Here is a 19,477-nt window from a genome sequence, read left to right as displayed (position 1 = left end):
TTTTCTGGAAGTCAGACTTCTATAATAGTCTCCAAGTGAAACATGGAACTCTACAGAGCCGTGTGTTACCAGGCACTGAGCCGCTCCTGCAGCAGCAGCGTCGTGCCGGTGTGAACGGGGCCGACTGCACGGGCTGTTTGCAGCGAGCGTCGCGGGCGCTGCCGGGGGCAGGCGGCGGGGCCGGCTGCTCGGGGGAGCGGTGGCTGCGGCGGGGCTCTCCCGCCACCCCCCGGCTGGACACGGGCACCCCCCCAGCCCGGCGTACGGTTCTTTGTGCAAAGCCAGCTCAGTCTGGCGTCCTGCAGAGAACCGAATCCAGCAATGGGTGTATATAACATGGTTTCCTTTAGGGGGAAAGAAGTATATATATTATGTATATTTTTATATAAAAAGCTCTGAATAAAAAGATTAAAAAACTCAAGAGTCTACATTATATGAGCATATATTGTTAAGACTTGAGCAACAACTTGTTCTTGCTCAAGTTCATTAATGAATTGCACTAGTCTGTGCTAAAACTTCTACGTATTAGCAGCATCATATCCCACCATTTCTAAACTGTCCTTAGAGCAGGTACACCATATGTAGCTTTCTCTAAAGAGATGCTCATAAGGTACCTCCTGGTAAACATAGTCAAGTGCATTACACACACAACTTTTTGCATCGGGTATTGTAACACAAAACCAGATGCAAAGCCACTCAAATACTTCTACGAAGTACAAATACTAATGACTCTTCACAGCCTGGTTCAAATACTAAAACTTGCTTATGTCCCTGCGTTTACCTCCTTCAGTTGGCGCTAACCGTGAATGAATATTCCAGCTTTTCCCAAAGTTCATTTCGTTCGGCATTTTCCAACTCACAACTATGACCACAAATACATTTGTACACACACTGGTTGCTTTTTTTACTTTCTCGTCCAACTTCACATGAATAAGAATTTTTACAAAAGATGAACAAAATTACAAGCTTTACAGAAAAGCAAAAGGAAATACTAGTGTCTATAGAATACTTAAAACATACATACTTAGTTCCAGCAGCAGTCCTGTATACAGACAGCATATATATTAACCGTAAGTAGATTTAACACGGATGTGTGGTCACACGAGTTGCTTGCCACTTGTGGCCATCTAGTGCTTCCGCGGGGGCCCTTCAGATTTGAGCGGTCCTTTGCACAGCAGCTACTCCACAGCGTAACAGCCTAGCGCGCAGTTGCCTGCTTCTGCTGTCATCAGCTATTACGGAGAAAGGCAGGATCTGGGATCAGCATAAGGAAATGCTGGAACGCTTTCAGCAAACAGCGAATGGGATTGTGAATTCCAGTGGACAAGCGAGAAAGTCAACCTGAGGCTCGATGTTTCCCTAAGAGCAACAGCAGCTGCTCTGGGACAGTTGCAGTATAAAACTTCAGCATTCGTCAACCATACAAGGTAAAGGACAAAACATTTTCCACTCGTCCTGATCAACATGAACCATCCCACCTCCATCGATTATTGTGCCCTACGACTTCTATCAACAAGTATCAAAGTTATGGTCACAGGTATTGCTATTCATGCTATATGTAATGGAACCCCAACCATCTCTTGGGTAAAATTTAATAGCTCAATCTAGTGGTTAAGTAAGCCGTGTTTAAGTGCTGTTTTGCCAGCTAAGGTTTCTAACATTACAATAATCCGTGGTGCAAAGGAAAGCCCCACCAATACAGTATGCTCAATTTGAATTTATACAGTAATGCACATAAATTTATCCTTTTCTCATTCCAGCACTGTATATATTTAGTGCTACACATTTAATTTTGCCTGCATTTTCAAACAACTTTGCATTTTGGTATGCTTTAAGTATGTTTGTATTTTTACTTTTTTTTTGGCTGCTGCAATATGCAGATCTGCTAAAGAAATCAACTTAAGTAGCATGAACGGGAGCAGTGCAATGAGCAATATGTATCTATATAGTTTTCCTTTAGAAGAAAATACCCACTAATGCTGTGTTTAAAATCGCTCCTATTTAGAAAAGTAGAAACAGCAGTCCATTAGAAAAAAACCCATCATCATCTACGAACTAGGTGTTCCTATACATAATGATGAGGAACCAAAGCTTTGAAGGTCTCAGTGCTTCTTTATTCACCAAGGAATATTAGCTAGCTTCTGTCCAAGAATCTCAATGTGCCAAATCAGTATGGCTGACACTCAGAGCTCTCGAGTCTGTCAGACAATTATTTCGTTCCTGCGTGAAGGGTGAGGGGGAAAAAAAAAAAGAACAAAGAAATAAATTAAGCAGACATCCAGACAGTTCAAGCAAATACATAAAATTACTAGTTTTAACAAACAGGAACAAACAAATATAAAGACATACGGAGAGAACTGGCCTTGTTCATGTTGGGTAGGGACACTCTTCCGTATTCTAACAAACATCTATTTCCCCAGCTTTCAACTAGCAAAACTGAAAGATCTATTGATATGTATATATGCCCTTTACAATCCTGACCCAAGTCTTACCAGAAATGCAAGAGCCCATCTATGGGAATTGCCACGAGTGTCTACAGTGGGTGAACTAGGAAAGTTCACAAGAAGTGAGAACTAATTTTAATACTGCAGTGTACACACAAACAATAAATTACTCTTCTGGAAGTCACATCAACGATATACTAAGGATCCAGTTTAGGCGCACCTAGGGCATGGCATTTTGGAACCTTGGCACTCTTGCTGCAAAGAATTATGCTTTACCCTGGATTTTTTTTTTGGCTGAAGTTCACCCTAAGCAAAGTTTTGCACACATTTCACACCACAGAAGACTCTGCAGTACGTTCATTTAGAGATAATATAGTTAAGACACCTTTATGCCACTCAACAGTAAAATGAGAGCCATACAGTTTGGGCTTTCTTGCTACTGTAGGACAAATAGTGATAAGATCCTCACGTACAGTTTTGTTAGTACAGAAGCGGTTTTATCTTCCTAAAATTAGTTGCAGTTACTGTGTTAGTAAAATGCACAACAGCGTTTAGAACGCAGAACATTGCTAGCTTATTTGACAACATAAGAAACAGTGACTTTTAGGTAAAAACAGGAAACGGGAAGTAGCAATTGGGCACACTACATACAGTTAAGCAAAATAAGGTTTTGTAGTAGCAGAAGCATAACATAGATTAGACAATCTTTTAGAGACTGCTCCTGTACAACCTCAGAAACAACTGAAGTCGCATTTAAGGGAATCTGAAAATGTACAGCAATTAAGATGATTGGGCCCTTTGCAATAAAAGGGCTGAAGGAAAAAATACTAAGTAACTGGGCTTTAAAGTTCTTGGGTTTTTAGTGTTTACAAGAACGTAAGAATCCAGAAGTTTCATATCCACTGAAATAGAAGGTCCAAAGCCAGAGACTGCTTGATATCATGAAAGCCAATGCTCTTTACTGGTCGGACTTAAGCACTTGCTTAAAAGTAAGCATAATTCACAAAGGTGTTACGGAATGATGCCTTAAGCATATGCTTTAAACATCTTACTGAGGTAGGATCTTACCAGGCACTAGGGAGTTTGTTGGTTTATTATTTATCATACTCTTTTTATCCTAAACCCTACTAATGGTATCTATTTCTGTAAGAGTATTGTAGGGCTTCTTACTTGAAAATGATCTTCAGTAGCCTTGCCACCCATGTTAAGAACATTCAGAGAACTGGCACGCTTCATGCTGCAACCAGGACAGTGAACATGCAAGGATAAACCAATCAGAATAGCTGAAAACTAACAGCTCTAAAAACACAAATATAACAATGAGCAATGCACAGTTAAGGGAGTTTGAACAATGCCCCAAGACTGATCTGAGGGATACCCTTTAAGGTAACTACATAACTTAGGATATGTTTATATTTGGTTCTAAATTCCATATAAACCCCCACAAATTACAAAGCTCCTCAGAGCCTAAACACTTCAGGCAACTGATTTAATTTCAACTCAAAAACTCAATTTTTGAAGCACATCAAATAGATACACTGACTTAAGCACTGATTTTTAATTAGCTAATTCTCAGTTTCAATTTAATGCAGCTTCTTACAAAAGCATCAAAACATTCAGACAGTTTAGGGAAAAAAACGTGAAACGAGTAAGTTTGTCACATAGGCAGTGTTTAACTTGGAAAAGCTACAACAAACATTAGTTTAGTACTTTCTGCCTCATCTAGGTAAGTCTCCAGAATCTACTTCAAAAAACATTTTAAATTTTTTTATTTCAAACATTTCAAAGTGAAGGGAAATAAGATGGTTGCTGCTATTAACTTTGGTTATGCTTTTGGCTTTACAACGCTCTGAGCAGTGGTAACAACAACCCCAGAATACTGTATTGAAAGCAACAGATGAGGGGGAAAAAAAAAAAAATCACCTACACAGGAGCCACTGACAGTCAAAATATCACTGCATTAACTGTAATATCTATTGGTGTTTGAGATGAGGATTAATAATTTATCTGTATTTCTCAAACATATACAAAATTTAACAAAAATATTTTGAAGTGTGTATAATGGAATTCAAGATTAGCCTTAAGCTTCCCATCATCACGGTGATTACAACATGAATGTCTGATGTCCTTAATCCCAATGTGTCTGGACATTACTCAGAATGTACCAGGTGTGCCTTGATTTTCACTCTTTTTCTTCCTCTTTAATGATTTCAAAACTACTAAATTAGTATTTTGAATATATATTTGATGAACCATTCACAACACAATGAGTCCCTAATCCTGCAAGCTACCTACAGTTTTAGAGACAACTGGCTGATGCAAAGTTCCCAATGCCTTCCAAGAACATGGAAAGGTTTATCCATACAGATCACATGAGATATTAACCAATTTTTCTTTCTACTGAAGCAAGACTACTAACAGTCAAAGTCAAGCACGCGTTTTAAATGCTTTTACAAAGCGGAGGCCTAACAGAATAATGAACCAAAAGACTAACACACACAGGCAACAGCTGCCACATAGCACAGGCTTACTGATTTTTCCTAGCGTTAAATTTGCACGTTTCAAAAGCTAGAATGCACACAATTTAAAGTATTTGACATGAGTGTTAGCAACAACAAAGCAAGGACTCGTGCATGGTATGCACCTCATTTATTCAAGAAAACACGTACAACAGAGGTTATAGATGGAAGTCAAAGTAAGTTAATCTGTAAAACATGAACAAAACATTACATAAAACTCTCAAAAAAAAGCATAAAGGTTTATGGAAAACATTCCAGGGAAATAGAAAATCCACCAGTAAAAAGTTATGCAAGGTTCTTGCTGAGGTGCCAATTAAAAAAAAAATAAAAATTAATCACACATGAGATTCTAGTTTGTTTGTGGGGTTTTTGATGGTTTGGTGTTTGGGTTTTGTTTGTTTTGGTTTTGGTTTTTTTTAAATCAAGGTACTTAAGAACTTTAGTCTAGAGCAAATGCACTTTTAATTCCCTCCATGTCAGAAACATAGCTGCACAAATAGCATGCAGTTGTTTTTCTGGTGCATAAGTCATAGCAATAATGAAAGCTTCCCCACCACCCCTTAAATTACAAATCTTCAGTGTTCTGCTGTACGATCAGAATTTTAAAAGAGAAAAATCAAACCTAACACTAGCAAAGCTAAATTATTGCAGAACTGAATTCTGAAATATGATAAAGAAAGAAGTGATACCACGCTTCAGGTATTGTGTGTTTCAAAGAACAGTTCTTAAGAGATGCATTCTTTATCAAAAAGGCTTCTGCATAATTTTAAAGAAACAATTTCCCTGACGAGTTTTCCACTTCATTCTCTTCAACCTTCTGTATCAAGCAACAACATGAAAACTTAAGTCTTTCTTTCACGCTGGGATATTAATGTATTTCTACTTGAGTATTTCTCATTCAGAACCATACCAGCACTGCCAATTACAATTTACAGAAGCACAGTATAAGCAACGGGTGTCAATCAGTTTCAAAATAACGTCTTCATAGAGACATAGGCAGGGAACACAGAGGTGTACTGGTAACGAGGGAAGCACGCAAGTCTACCTAGAGTAGCTGACTTAACAGTAAAAGTGATTTATATATATGCTATGTCAGTATTGTAACATTCAGCTATCAAACACACTAAAAAAACCAAAGGTTTGCAAATAAAACCTGAATATCCCTTTTATTAAGCTCAGAAGCAGAAAAAAAAATTAACTTTATTTACTAAAGCTTTTTCAGAAAATGAAATAAAAATTACTTATTGGAATATCAATATGTACAGCTATGCTTCATGATTTACAAAGCTGGTGTTTAATACCAGGAACCTTTAGCTGGTTTTAGTAACAAATGCAAATATAAATTAGGATTTAAAAAAAGTCTGTACCTTACAAGAACAGAAATTCAGTATTTATTGTCTTACACACTCAACATGCATATCTACATAAAAGCCTGTCAATGCAATACACTTATTGCAAGTTTTAAGAATAAATTCTTCTTTGAGAACAACAGTGACATTTAAAAAACAAGAATATTTTGTCAAAAATGGAAAGCAAGAAAGATACTGCTTTGTTTTCAAATTTGTTTCACATTAATGTCTTTATGTGAGGGAAATTTTATCTGGCAATACAGACCCCATAATATAATTAATGTTAACGTGGGTAGATTACTTCTATGTTGGTCAAATAATACTACAAAAGTGCAGACAATAAAAAGGCAGAGGAGTTCTTAGAGGACACTGCAAAGCCAAATGTCTTCAGTTATATGCAAGCGTTAATTGTCTACACCTATAATCATGGAGTTACTTTACCTGCAGATAAAGTTAGCTCTATTTACTACAGAGAACCAGGAGTAAAATTGTTGGCTTTTAAGAAACTGAAAACCTTTCCATGTCTCACAAAAACGAGGAGAAAATGCAAAACTAGCTGTGAATATACGCATCTATTCATACAAGAATACACCTGAACTATGATGTATGAACTCTAGACAGAACTGAATAGAAACAGAAAACCAACCTATAAAAATGCTAATACTGAGGACAAAGGAGGATATCCCTTTTATTCTATTTTGGCTTGCATTTGCTTGTTTTCCCTAAAGCATTTTACATTTACATATTTCATTCTTACATGTTTTTCACAGTTTATTCCCAATCTATCATCTCAGACACAGTTCTTAATGTCGTATCAATAAATGCAAAGGGATTTTTGACCTTGAATTTGATTCAGTTCCTTCTAACATCAAGTCTGACAGCCGAGAGTGAAATTTTAATTAACAATTCTAAAAATCAGAGCAGGCTGAATTTGAAACAGATATGCAAGGAAGAAAATTCTACATGTATTGCAGCTGTACACAATGTTTTACAGCCGCATAAAAACAGTAAGGCAAAACTTCATTGGAACACTTGCAAAACCACATTGAGACCCTGCCTCCAGATTACTGTCTCAGCTAATACCATCATCATCTACTATATTACTCATAGATCCAGTTGCTGCATCAGAAGTTAATCCAATTTACGTTCTCCAATTTAACTGTTTTAAAGCTAAGTTCAAATTCACATTGCCATAGTTTCCTATCAACTAAATGAGTTCCAGTTTTCCACAGCAAGGGGAAAAAAGCCACGCAGAACTGACTGCAATTATGTTGGGGGTGAGGGTGAACACCAGTGAGTGCTATTATGAAAAACAGCAGTACATTTTAACATTGCAACTTCCCTGCAGCAGCCAATAAATGATGTAAGTTTTTATGCATTTATTAGAAATATTACATACCTCCAATTCCATAATCATATGGTAAATGGGAAAGAGTGAGAAGTCAGATTCATTAAAATTTGGATTTTTACCACTGACTTCACTGAGGCCAAAATGTTAATGAGATGCACAACTAGGTTCAAATTTGTCAACATTTTCCTCTGCTCTCTGAAATCCAGGCTTTCCAAAAACAGAAACTGAGAAGGGCTCACATCAGTAATTCTCTTTATACCCGCAGCAATATATAAACCTATATCAAGATATTAAGCTATATCAAGAATGTTAGTTGTGGGTTGACTGTGTTCAAGCTTTTATTGTAAAAATCATTAACATTTATTATTCTTCACTGCTGTGTGAAAAGGAGAATTTTGCAGGTAACTAACACTTATCAATAATTCTATGAGGCTTTTCTGTTCTTGAAGTGGCTAAAGCAGTAAAAAGGGAAGAAACACTGTTAAAATTTACTTAACTCTTAAAAGCAAATATAATTCCTCAGATGTTACAGAACTTTCATTAGAAGTTTAAGAAATTATTTCCTATTTTATTTTAAGTTATAAATCTATTTGATATGCAGTTAGCTAAGCAGAGAAGAAAACACTGCCCTAGGTACTGCACTAGACTACAGTGGGGGCACAGAACAAGGGCACACCAGCACAGCTAAGAATAGATAATTACCCTGGATTCTTTGGTTCACTGTCTCGTGAACTTCCTCCCTTCAGCTTTCTAACCAGCTTCTCACTGCTGCGTCTAATGGAAGCACGAAGTTTGCTAAAAGAACCACTGCGTTTTAAAGATCCAGTGCCATCCTGGAAAAAAAAAAATCGAACAAATGTGAAAGTGCAAGAGTTTGTTGCCCTACCCATAGCTTGGCTTAAAAACATTTCATTGATGAAAAAAATTTCTTAAATTGCTATTAATATATACTTGGTACAATTACCTGAACACAGACTATCATATAGCTATAACTTTACCAAAACAAGAGAGTTCCTTCTAAACTGTAACAAAGATTTCTAAAATGTGAAGACATGCTCAAGCCATGATTCATAATAATTAATAAAACCCCACCACAGTAGTCAAAACAATTCACCACTACCATGTCACCATCTCATATGAGCACACTGTGGCTAAACAGAGTACAAGCCCCAAGCAAAAGCACTCCATCAGAGTCTAAGGAAAAAACAGTTTTATTTTTTCTAAACATCTACATTACTTGCAAACATGTTTGTTTAATCCTAAAATCCTTAAACAGAAGTATTTCTGATCAGAAACATGTATGGTTAAATTCCTCATTCCTTCATTTTAACTTTCACCAAAGAAAATGTAAAACATGATGAAATGAATTTTTTGTACATTGCATTCATGTTTTACACTGCTGTGCTGATCCAAAGAAACTTCCAATTGACCACAATTCTATTTTGTTTTACTCTTAAAAAAACCCAAACCCAACAGTTTAGTAAGATTAGAAGTGACCGCTTCCTACTTCACAGAAATCCCACATGATTATGAAAGAAGAATTGTAAAAGAAGAAAGTAAAGCACTACTAAGCAGACAAAGACAGACACCTGAGTTGGAGTGAGTTTATTAGAAGTTAGAAAGACAAATACACAAATCACTGAACACCAAGATTAGTAGCGAAAAGCATAATTGCCAAAATCTCACACAAAGACTAAACAGCAATGCTACTTCAGAATAATCATAAGTGAAGACATCCAGAGTTCCATATTGATGTTAACCATGTAATAGGTCTCTAAATACATTTTAAAGCACTTGGAGAACATGCCTTACTGTTACGGGTTTTGTTTTGGTTTTCTCCTGTAAAGATCACCATCATGCCATTTCGATAATACCTTGTGTGATACTTTTAACTACCTTTTTTCCATAGTGAACAGCTACTTATAAAGTTCATTGTTACTTTTTTTTTTTTAAACTAATGTATTACACAGCGAATGGTTGTAATAACATTTCGTATGACTAGATACATATCTGGCAAAGCTACACATGTACAGAAATAGAAAAACCAAAAAGAGACACCAGCACTGAAGGAATGGCCAGTTTACAGGGAAGTGTAGCTCTGACAAGAATCTTAAGGGGTTTGCTAAAACACAGCAGTCAGTACTGAAGAGAGAAGTTAAAGCTTGAAGATGGTGCACGCCCGTCATGCAGGAGACAGTATAAGAATCACAAAAGGCATCTAGGCCTGTCAGAAACGGAGAGAGAAAAACTGAATGAAACTGTTGGGAAAAATTCAACAGTTTTCAACTTTGAACAGTTATGTTTACAGTATTTCTAGGTCACGTTCAAAACAGTTTTTTCCAGAGTAAGTATTTGGACTGCCCTTAAGTACAAAGTGCAGGCCCGTGCAATTACCGGAACGTACATCTTTATAGTTTCGCCTATATCACTAATGTGTGACTTACAAACGAGCGTGAATGATGCTATGCATTCTTTAAGTTAGCATTTGTATAAAATACAAAACACTTAAGTAGGGATAGCTTTAGTATTACATTTTGTAAACAAAGAAAGGGATTTTTTTTTCAGCTGACATTAACACAAAAATAAAAATAAAAAAACAGAAGAAAGAAACAGAGCAAGGTGCATTCATTTCAGCTTTAACTTCTGTCAGGAATTTTCCTTGAAACAAAACTGCAAGAAGAAAGAGGTCTTCCCCTAACCTCCAGACAAAATTCTGTTCATTCCTTTATGGATCCAACTGACCTCACAAGTATTTTTTACAACATATCTGTGTGTATGTATATATTATCCAAGTGGCAACTTCTGTATTTTCCCTAATGCAGTGAGGCAGCTGAAAGAATCCACCTTTAAGTATAAGCTGTGGCTCAATCTACATGCTTTCCATTCTCAGTATTAAGTACAGAAACGATTACTGATAGTCTTTAAGATAACGGTTTTGAGAACCTTTACGAACTGGAATGAACAGCAATTAAAATTATTCAAATTATGCAAATCATGCAAATAGCAAAATGCCTTGCTACCAAGTGATTAGAAGATCGAAATCTAACCAAGTATTTATGTTTCAAACTAAATTGCATATATTGTTCACACTTTTAAAAAACAGACTTCAGCTTTGCAGGATTGAATAAACTGAAGTCTGAATTCCAACTAGAAGTATTAGATTAGTGAAAAGGCTAATTATTCCTGTGGTATTAAACCAGTGATGCTGTAGTAGCGATAATGATCCAACAAACAAAGGCAAGACAAATTTGGTAGATATAGAGTATAACTTTTATTATGCTAACTAGCACATTAGGGATAAGCAGACAAGCTTTTGGGTACTTCAAATCTGGAATAAAAACATTGAACTTCCAAGTTAAACACCGACTAAGTGATTAACAAAACACCTTTAAAAGATGAGCTTAGGATAAAAAAAAAAAAAAATCCTAAATCCAGTGTAAATAAACAAAAAAATCACAGAGAGATCCATTTCTATGGCAAAGACTAATTGCCAATTTTTATGTCACTCAGAAGAATCACCTTATTACTTTTGCTTACACCTCCCCACCATCATCATCTCCTGTACTTTGTAGTTGCCTGCTACAATGCTGCTCTGACTTTCTGACACTTCTTATTAAACAAGAGCAACTCTTACCAGCTAGTCTATGGTGGTGAAATCTATTGCTTTTGTTTCATACCTGAAAGTGGACCAATGTGCCCAAAAGCTTGTCTTTTTGAAGCATATGGTTTAGAATAATAAAAGATACTTCCTCACACTAAAACATTATCTTAAATTAAACACTACCATACCACGAAGATTTTTATATGTCCTCCAACTGGCTGCAAGATCAATTTACAAAAATGCCAATTACAGATACCCACTGTCATTTTTAATATACAAACATAGTAAGGGATAAAAATCTTGGGATTTCTACCTTGAATTTTTAAGACAAAGTATTTATTTGCATTTTCAAGTATCTTCAGTTAACTTTAAGGGATGGACTTTATATGAAATATGTAAACATGCACTACACAACCTCACTTAGCACACCCATTTTAATAATTAATGACAGATTTACTTCCAATAGTTATCTCAATTCTTTTTGTAAGAATGTGAGACATTATATCAAAGCATACAATGCTTAACAGTGATTACATTCCATACGGAAGTCACTTAATTACAATAAATCTTTCAACGTAACTTTTTCGTTCAAGGTTGTTGCTTTACACATGCCACCTATTCTCTGACAGCCAAGAACATGAGTCAGCTTGACCACTTCAGAAGAATTTAAAGGCAAAATGCAGGCCGCTCTTCAGGCTCTGCACACAGAAGTATCTGCCTGATAAAAAAATATTTACTGTACTTTATGAATCAGAATATTTTGTCTGGAGGGAACACACGAAGGTAAAAAAACCACACTATATAAAGTAGAAGGAAGAACAGCACTGCGACAGAAATACTAGCAGGGTAGAGGGAGAGCGAGTTGCCCACTTTATGTAAAAGATGCAATACAAAATACCTTCTCTTAAGAGGGGAAAAAAAAGAAATAACGAAGACAAGAATAAAACAATGCCACTTCAGCACACTAAAAATGAAAAGTTTGTTTGCCTTGACAAGTCAAAATTTAATTTTTCAGATCAACAAATTTTATCACTGAGTTTGATTCAGATATTGACCTAGAAATACTGTCTATTGCTTTTCCAGAAGTCCTTTTCAATCCAAAACCTGCATGCTTGTTTAATTAATGTCAATAACAGAAAAAAGTTTAATCTATTTAGAACATATAGTCATGCAAAGTACAGCGAAAATTAAGGGAGGAGTACAGTACACAGTTCTAATGCTGAATGGGCAAAATGAGAATTAAAAAAAGAGTTATCCAACCTTACTGTGGCTTTATTAATGATGCAGTATTATTCACAATAGATGCTGATTGACTGCCTTGGCACTGAGAACACCAATGCCAAGAGAACAATAAAGAGACAAAAGCAGAGGTGGAAAGAACATGCTCCTTTAACACCAAAGCAGTATGTGTTATATCAAGGTTTCTTTGGAATGCTAAACTTTGTCTCATGTGGCTAAAAAAAAAAAAAGAAGGGGAAAAAAAGAGATAGCTATTGTTAAGAGAAACGAAACTTCATAACACTCAATATGGCAAAGTAGGCTACTTCCCCTCCCATACAGCAAAAGCAGGCAACAGCACTTTTATAATCAGAACAACAGAATAGTTTCAGCAGAACTGCAGCTGGGAGTTAGTTAACAGTGCAATACATATCCCATTGCCAGCAACGGGGTGAAGCATGGGAAAGCCGGTGACAGAAGCAAACTACTACATAAGCCAGATCAATAACTGAAAGCTTCCACTGTCTTTCAAATAAAGGAAAACGATGGTTAGAAAAATGCATATGTAATCACATTATATATGTGTTTTTACTTTATGACAATCAGTGTTATACAGTGAAGCCAATATATGGGAAAGAAATAGGAACAAGCCCTGACTCCAGTCAATTTCCAATACAGGAAAATCATATTGATATTTCACTTAAAGAGATGTGAAGTTACTATCACATTGTTATGAGATGGCACTGACTCTTAAAACTGATTGTATAGCAGCTTGAAAAGTTATGTTCTTTCGTCTAAGAAGTTGGGTAAGGAGGAGATTGGAATTATTTTATGTTAGACTGATCACTTTAATTTACTCTAAAACTGCTAATGCTTAATACATCTCCATGGCAAATGTTCTTTGTGATTCCAACAGATGCAGTACTTTTAAAGAAACATTTAAAATATGGGCAAATATGGCACCAAAAGGACAAAAGCAAAAGTAAGTTAATTGCCAGAATATTTCTACCAGTAACAAGAAACCACTGACAAGCAATCGTACACCAGACCACAACCAGGACACTCAATCAGCATTAAACACCTTAAATACAACTGCTTGGGACTCTTGAAGTTTCACCATTCAGGACAACAACAGAAAAGATGTTTTAAAATTTTGAAATATTACAATTTTTTCACACAATGTTATGAGAAACAAAATGTTACTCTTCATTTCTTAATTGATTTTGCAGAATTACAAAATACAAAGTAGATCAACCAAGAAACTACTGAAAACACAATAGGCTGGTGAATGGACAACCGTATTTTTTACGGTGATAATTTATCTAGGCTATTTTCTTAAACTGTGTACTGTACTTACCCCATTCCATTCTACGCTCATACTCACTTCTTCGCCTCCATCAGGACCACTCTCGTACTTTACCACATCAACATTGAGGCTTTCTCGGCTTCGCCTTTTTTCTATGCTCTCGGGGTCATTCAGCACTTCAGCAACTCTCTGTTTATGAACATTGTCAAGACCCTGAGAATTAGGTAAAATAGGAAAACGTTTTATTTTATTACGAGCTCTATTAATCTACAACTTACACGCAATAACCACATCAAGAAAGAAGTCAATCAAACCCATAACTCCATTACCCTGATTCTGCCTTCAAAGAGCTGTCAAGATGCGTTGCCCTTTATACATTGCAGGAATCAACATAGCATGAAGTGGACAGTTTGGTAGTTTGAGAATTCAGTGACTTGCCATTCTTTTCCATCTTCCCTATCATTCATCAAAGCCTCATGGTGTTCATGTCACTCACCTGAAGCCATCTGGCCACCAGCTTAATATTTAAGCAATTTATAGACCATGAACAGTCAATGCAATTCTCCATTTTCCACCTATCAAACGGTGCAGTATTCACCCACCTTTAGAAAGAACATTGCAGGTGTCTGAATATCTAATACCTAAGACAAAGGTTGTGTTATTTAAACATACTGACATATGACACTTGGCACAGCAGTATAATTTACATCATAAATGTAAATAAAATGACAGGAAGAGATCCCAGATGAATACCTTACACTTAAGAAAATATTCGCCATCTTTCACTGTGCAGCGTTAGCAGCAAATGCAGCAGGGGATCTGTGCGACAAATCCATAAAGTCTACCACCACAGAGGAAGTGAAAATCATGCCAAAATTCTACTTAAAAGTAAAGTGCATGAATAAGAATGAAAGTAGTTTTAGTGGCACGGAGAAATCAGGTTCTTGGTTCCCACATAGCTTCTTTCCACTAACTGAAGAGCAGAACAGCCCTCCCTAATGCAGTTCTACACACAAGGAAGCATGAAACCAACATATAATGATCATGTATTTTCCACTTCCATGTGTCTGTATGGTGCAGAAAAGTGGCTAGAGCTCTCAGACAGTAGAGAAGCATAGGCTCAAAATGGATTTTGCACCAAACCCTTTAGCAGTGCAGAACACAAAAAGCATAAAAATACTTAAAATCACCACTGAGGAGGTGATGTATCACATGAACAGCCTCTAGGCTCTGTTTCAAAGCTATTGTCTCTCATTTACCTCATACACAAAAAAAAAAAAAGGGAGAGACAGGGAACTGCACTGTCCCAGTTTGTTCAATTCTGTCATGAAAGATGAAGGACAAAGAACTTCACTGGTCTTCAAAAACGTAGCATATACATCCCAGCAGGAAACAAAAAAAAAAAAAAACGTATGAAAGAGAACAGAGCTGTTCTCTGTTCTCTGTTCTGGAGGACTGATGCTTTTCCACACCTGGGAACAAAAGTACCTCTTTGCTTTTAGCTCAAAAGGGAGCATGCATTAACCCTGTCTGTCCTCCTTTACTTTAATGACCTAGAACAGAAAGGTAGCGTTAAAAGCTGCTACTAAGACAGCATTGTTTCCTACATGTCCAAATCTAGTGCTGTGTGTAATGTGATATATTATGATATAATGGTATAGGTGGTATATGACGCACCAATAAGAAGAGACTTCTCCAATAGCAAGATCCTCCCATCTTTAATTCCCAAATAATCAATTCCAAGCTTCACAGTAAAAATTTGCACTTGTAAAGCTGGTGTTCTGTTTTGGCTTTTTTTATGTATTAAAAAAAGGAAACAAACATAACTACAGGCTAAGTTTTCTTCCAGTCTTCTTATTACTATTATATTATGCCAATTTATCCTGGTTGTATCTATTCACACTAAAAAATTATCACATGTAATGGCAACAGTAAAACTAAGAACCAAAACAAATATGTTAAGATGCAGTACATGTTCATTTCTTATGTTCAAGTCGCATTTGAATGAGATGCACACCAGAAATGAACATTCAGTAGAAGTATGTGAAAAATCATCCTCAGTAAAAGAATCTGTATCAGCTCTTTCCCTACCACCCTTGAATTTTCCTTGCTAAAGAACTTTTTTTCCCAGGTTCATACTTTCCTCTTACCAGTTTCATTCCATTTATTTGGCAAACACTCACAAGTCTTCCATCGTTTTTGTGGAAGAAAGAACTTATGCCACCTTATGTCAAAGGGAACTATTGCTGAATTCACTAGAAGAGCATGAGGTTTGCCAGGAACTTTATTTGCTCTCTCCCTTTTCCAGAAATCTGCTTCTATATACATCAAACACTGTAGTATCATTCTTTAAAATACAACTTCGAATCAGTACAACCAATAAACACCAGTGCATTATCAATAAAGATGATCCATCACCTAAGTCAGTTTACTTCAATTTAGAATTTTTTAGAATTTTACACAAGAAAAAAACCCAAAACAAACCACTTCTGAAAAAAATACAAATCTGACTTATTATTGCATAAAAACAAAATTAAAATTGAACTCTCCAAGGTTTTTTTTATTCACTTATATTTTCTTATTTTGCTTTCCATTTTAACACTGACTGATAAGCCATGTTTGCTTGTCCAGTCTTAAGTACTTCTATAAAAAACATTGTATCAAATCATCTAAAAGGGAAAGGAAAAACAAAAAGCCAATAAAACCCTAACAAAAACAAACTCTCTCCCACCTTCTAAGACTGTGAGAAAGGGTTACTTGAACATTAGATTTGAGAGCACAGAGACAGCACAGAACTTCTCCACATTAAAAGGGTAACAGTCCCCCCTTGAACTGCAATATCCATCCCATCGGTTTGCAAAGTAACAGAAACTGATAAATTTATAATGGTCTTCTGAAGGTCTGCACCAGTCACAGTCAGTCATACGCAGAAACAGAACATGTGTAAGTTTGACAGCTCCTTATTAAAAGTAGAACAGCATTACTGGCAAAGGAGATTATCAACACAAACTCCATTTCCCCTAGCTACAGTCTCTCTCCCAGGACATGCAGCCAATTGAGGAGTGCTGGCCAACACCGTGTTTTCTGCTCTTCCACTTTCCACATAATTTCACTCCCAATTTGAATCATTCCTCTGGTACATGGTGCCCTAGCAATTAACCAGTTTGCAAGTGTTAAGATGGTACTGGTTTTTCACCAGTTCAGACTGAAATTAGAGGGTGATAGCAGGCACCAGACACTGAATAGCTAAAAGTTCTGCATGTATGATAGATACTGAAGTTGAAAAACTGCATGACCACAATGCAGAAAGGCAAATTTTCATACTTGCCTGTTTACGAGATCTCATTGCTGCCTCTTCTAATGTTTCAGCAGCTTCAAATTTGCCCTGTCGTCTGTAAAGTGCCCCAAGGTTCTTTAAAGTAGTTGTTACTGTCGGACTATTTAAAGAACAAAAAAAAAGTATACACACACACACACATTAAACTCTTCTCAATTCACAAACTAATAAAAACTTGAATTAATATAGTATTTATCATATTTTTGTAATTATTTAATAAGTCTTGCTTGAAATATACTATACTGTACTTCATCTACATGGAAAAACCTGTTAACTCCTTTCAATGTGCATTAATGGCTCACACTACGATTAGTCAACATCCCTGAAACTGAAAAATTAGTAACTAGCCTCTAGATCTACTCAAGAGAAAACTGGAATGCTATATCCTTGTGTTTCTCAGATGCACCTCGAGGTGAAAATGTAGCTTAATCTGACTGTGTCCAACTGAATAATTGTGAAGCTTCCAGAAAATATGCCTACTCATGCATACAGTGACCATTACTGTAGTACCTGCTAGCCACAAAACAAATTACCAGTTCCTTCCATAAGTTTTTACTTAGTACCTATTTGCAGTTTCTGTGCATTCAAACTACGCCTGAACAATAAATGGGGGGGGGTGGGGGGGGAAGAATCACACATTCCATTAACAAGTCTCACACTCCAAGAAGACATTTTTGTTTCAATGACACAATGAGAATTAGCTCAGTCACAGTATTGTTGCTTGAAGTTTTGCTCCAGTAACAGCAGAGAAAAAGATTTCCTCATGCATTAGAATGGACTAGTACATGAAAAACAAACCAACAAAGCGTATTGCACCCAGAATCCAGGATGGAGAAGAGAGAGAGAGCACGCGCGCAGATTTCAACAGTACAAAGGTTCTGTTGCTTGCTAAATACAAGAATTCAAACACTGAAGAAACAAAAAACCCTCACTGAACATTATCAGTACTAGGGGCAGGGTTTTTTTCACATTGTACCACCTGCATGTTAAAAAAAAAAAAAAGGCAGTTAACAAACAAAATTAAAGCAAACCAAAAAAAATATTTCACCAAGTATAATCCAAGCCAAAGTCCTTGTTTCTCTTCTTCCATTTTAAGGTACACGTTTCATTTACACAAAACTATACTCTTCAAGCTTTAGAAACGCAAATAATGCTTGACTGTGGTAGTTTAACTTTGTTTCTTGTGCCAGCTAGAAAACTCAAAGCTCAGTTATTTGCACAGTCTCCTTTTTGCTTCTGGCCCTCTCTAGAGGTCTTGCTGGGGCAGGAAGAGCATGTATGCCAACCAACAGTATAAAAAGAAAGAAAGGTGATCTACGCTTCCACGTAAAGGAGTACCAAGAACACAAGCGGTGAATTTTTATGTCACTTACCAAATCTAACCAGCCTGGATTAAAAGCAGCCCCAGGACTTGAAAACTGCTACTGTGTTCCTGAAACTCAGTCTTGGGGCCTGAATTTTTAATACTATAGTTTTTATAGTCCTAAACAAGCAGCTGGTTTGGTTTCATTTTTAAAGCATGCTTTAATCTGACATTTCTGGATACTGGGTATTGCCGCGTTGTTTGTCCTGTAAAGAGATTACGCACCTGTCAACTTTGCAAGCTTTGTACCAGCCACCATATTCTCCAAAAGATGTGCCATCTTTTTGCTTTCCCTAAAACAAAAGTAACATTGAAGAAAAATAACCGATTTCTAACTTAAATAGAAAAAGCTCCAAAAAAGATTTATGACAAAGGCCTTACTTTGCATTCTTCCCTCTCTTCCGCATGCATCCAAATAGGCTTATTTTCATCTGATGAAACAGAAGAAAATATTTTATAGAAGTACAAAACTACAAAGTATTCATTGTTTGATGTTCACCCTTCTGAAATGAAGTTGCGAACCAGAGAATTATACTATTACCACCACAAAAAAGCTTACTGTCCATACTACCAGCAGCAGATAAATAAAACATGCACCTCTTTTATAGTTTTACAATTCTGTCTTCTTTTCTTATCTGAGCTTAGAAACAGTTACTTCTGAGAAGCTTTGAAGTCAGTATATGCTGCCTTCGATTTGTCGTGTACCTAGTTCTGTGCTAGAAAACACGCACTTACTTCTTTTATCATAACAACTGTTTTGACATCTATTAAGTGGTGCATATGCTACTGTCATGGAATGCAATGAAAATTCTTCACTGTGATTTATAGTTGATAAAATGCATTTGACTTCAATGTACAGTGCAATTCACAATTTAAGGGTATTTTCCCATTCTTTAAATGTATTAATGGAGGACTCACATTAACAATTAATTTCTTGTATCATTAAAAATCCTGCACTGAATTTTCCTGGGACTGGAAAGCAAGATACA

General features: G+C 36.3%; 1 protein-coding gene across 2 annotated transcripts in view; it reads right to left on the bottom strand.

The window, feature by feature from the left end:
• Nucleotides 1-1,751: 1,751 nt before the first annotated feature.
• KLC1 (kinesin light chain 1) overlaps nt 1,752-19,477 on the bottom strand; it is a 32,168-nt gene continuing 14,442 nt past the window's right edge. Inside the window, exons 10-16 of one of the 2 annotated variants that reach the window (XM_009493503.2) lie at nt 18,870-18,919; nt 18,714-18,781; nt 17,117-17,225; nt 13,840-14,001; nt 8,366-8,496; nt 3,615-3,681; nt 1,752-2,220 (exon numbers count right to left, since the gene is read on the bottom strand). In XM_009493503.2, the coding sequence (XP_009491778.1) occupies nt 2,155-2,220; nt 3,615-3,681; nt 8,366-8,496; nt 13,840-14,001; nt 17,117-17,225; nt 18,714-18,781; nt 18,870-18,919 (653 nt within the window). In that variant the 3' untranslated portion in view covers nt 1,752-2,154. The remainder of the gene's footprint in view (nt 2,221-3,614; nt 3,682-8,365; nt 8,497-13,839; nt 14,002-17,116; nt 17,226-18,713; nt 18,782-18,869; nt 18,920-19,477) is intronic. The other variant, XM_075711780.1, reaches the window with a different exon arrangement.

The sequence above is a fragment of the Pelecanus crispus genome, chromosome 6 (genome assembly GCF_030463565.1).
Source record: "Pelecanus crispus isolate bPelCri1 chromosome 6, bPelCri1.pri, whole genome shotgun sequence".
NCBI classification, from domain to species: domain Eukaryota; kingdom Metazoa; phylum Chordata; class Aves; order Pelecaniformes; family Pelecanidae; genus Pelecanus; species Pelecanus crispus.
This window is presented reverse-complemented; position numbering and strand designations above follow the sequence as displayed.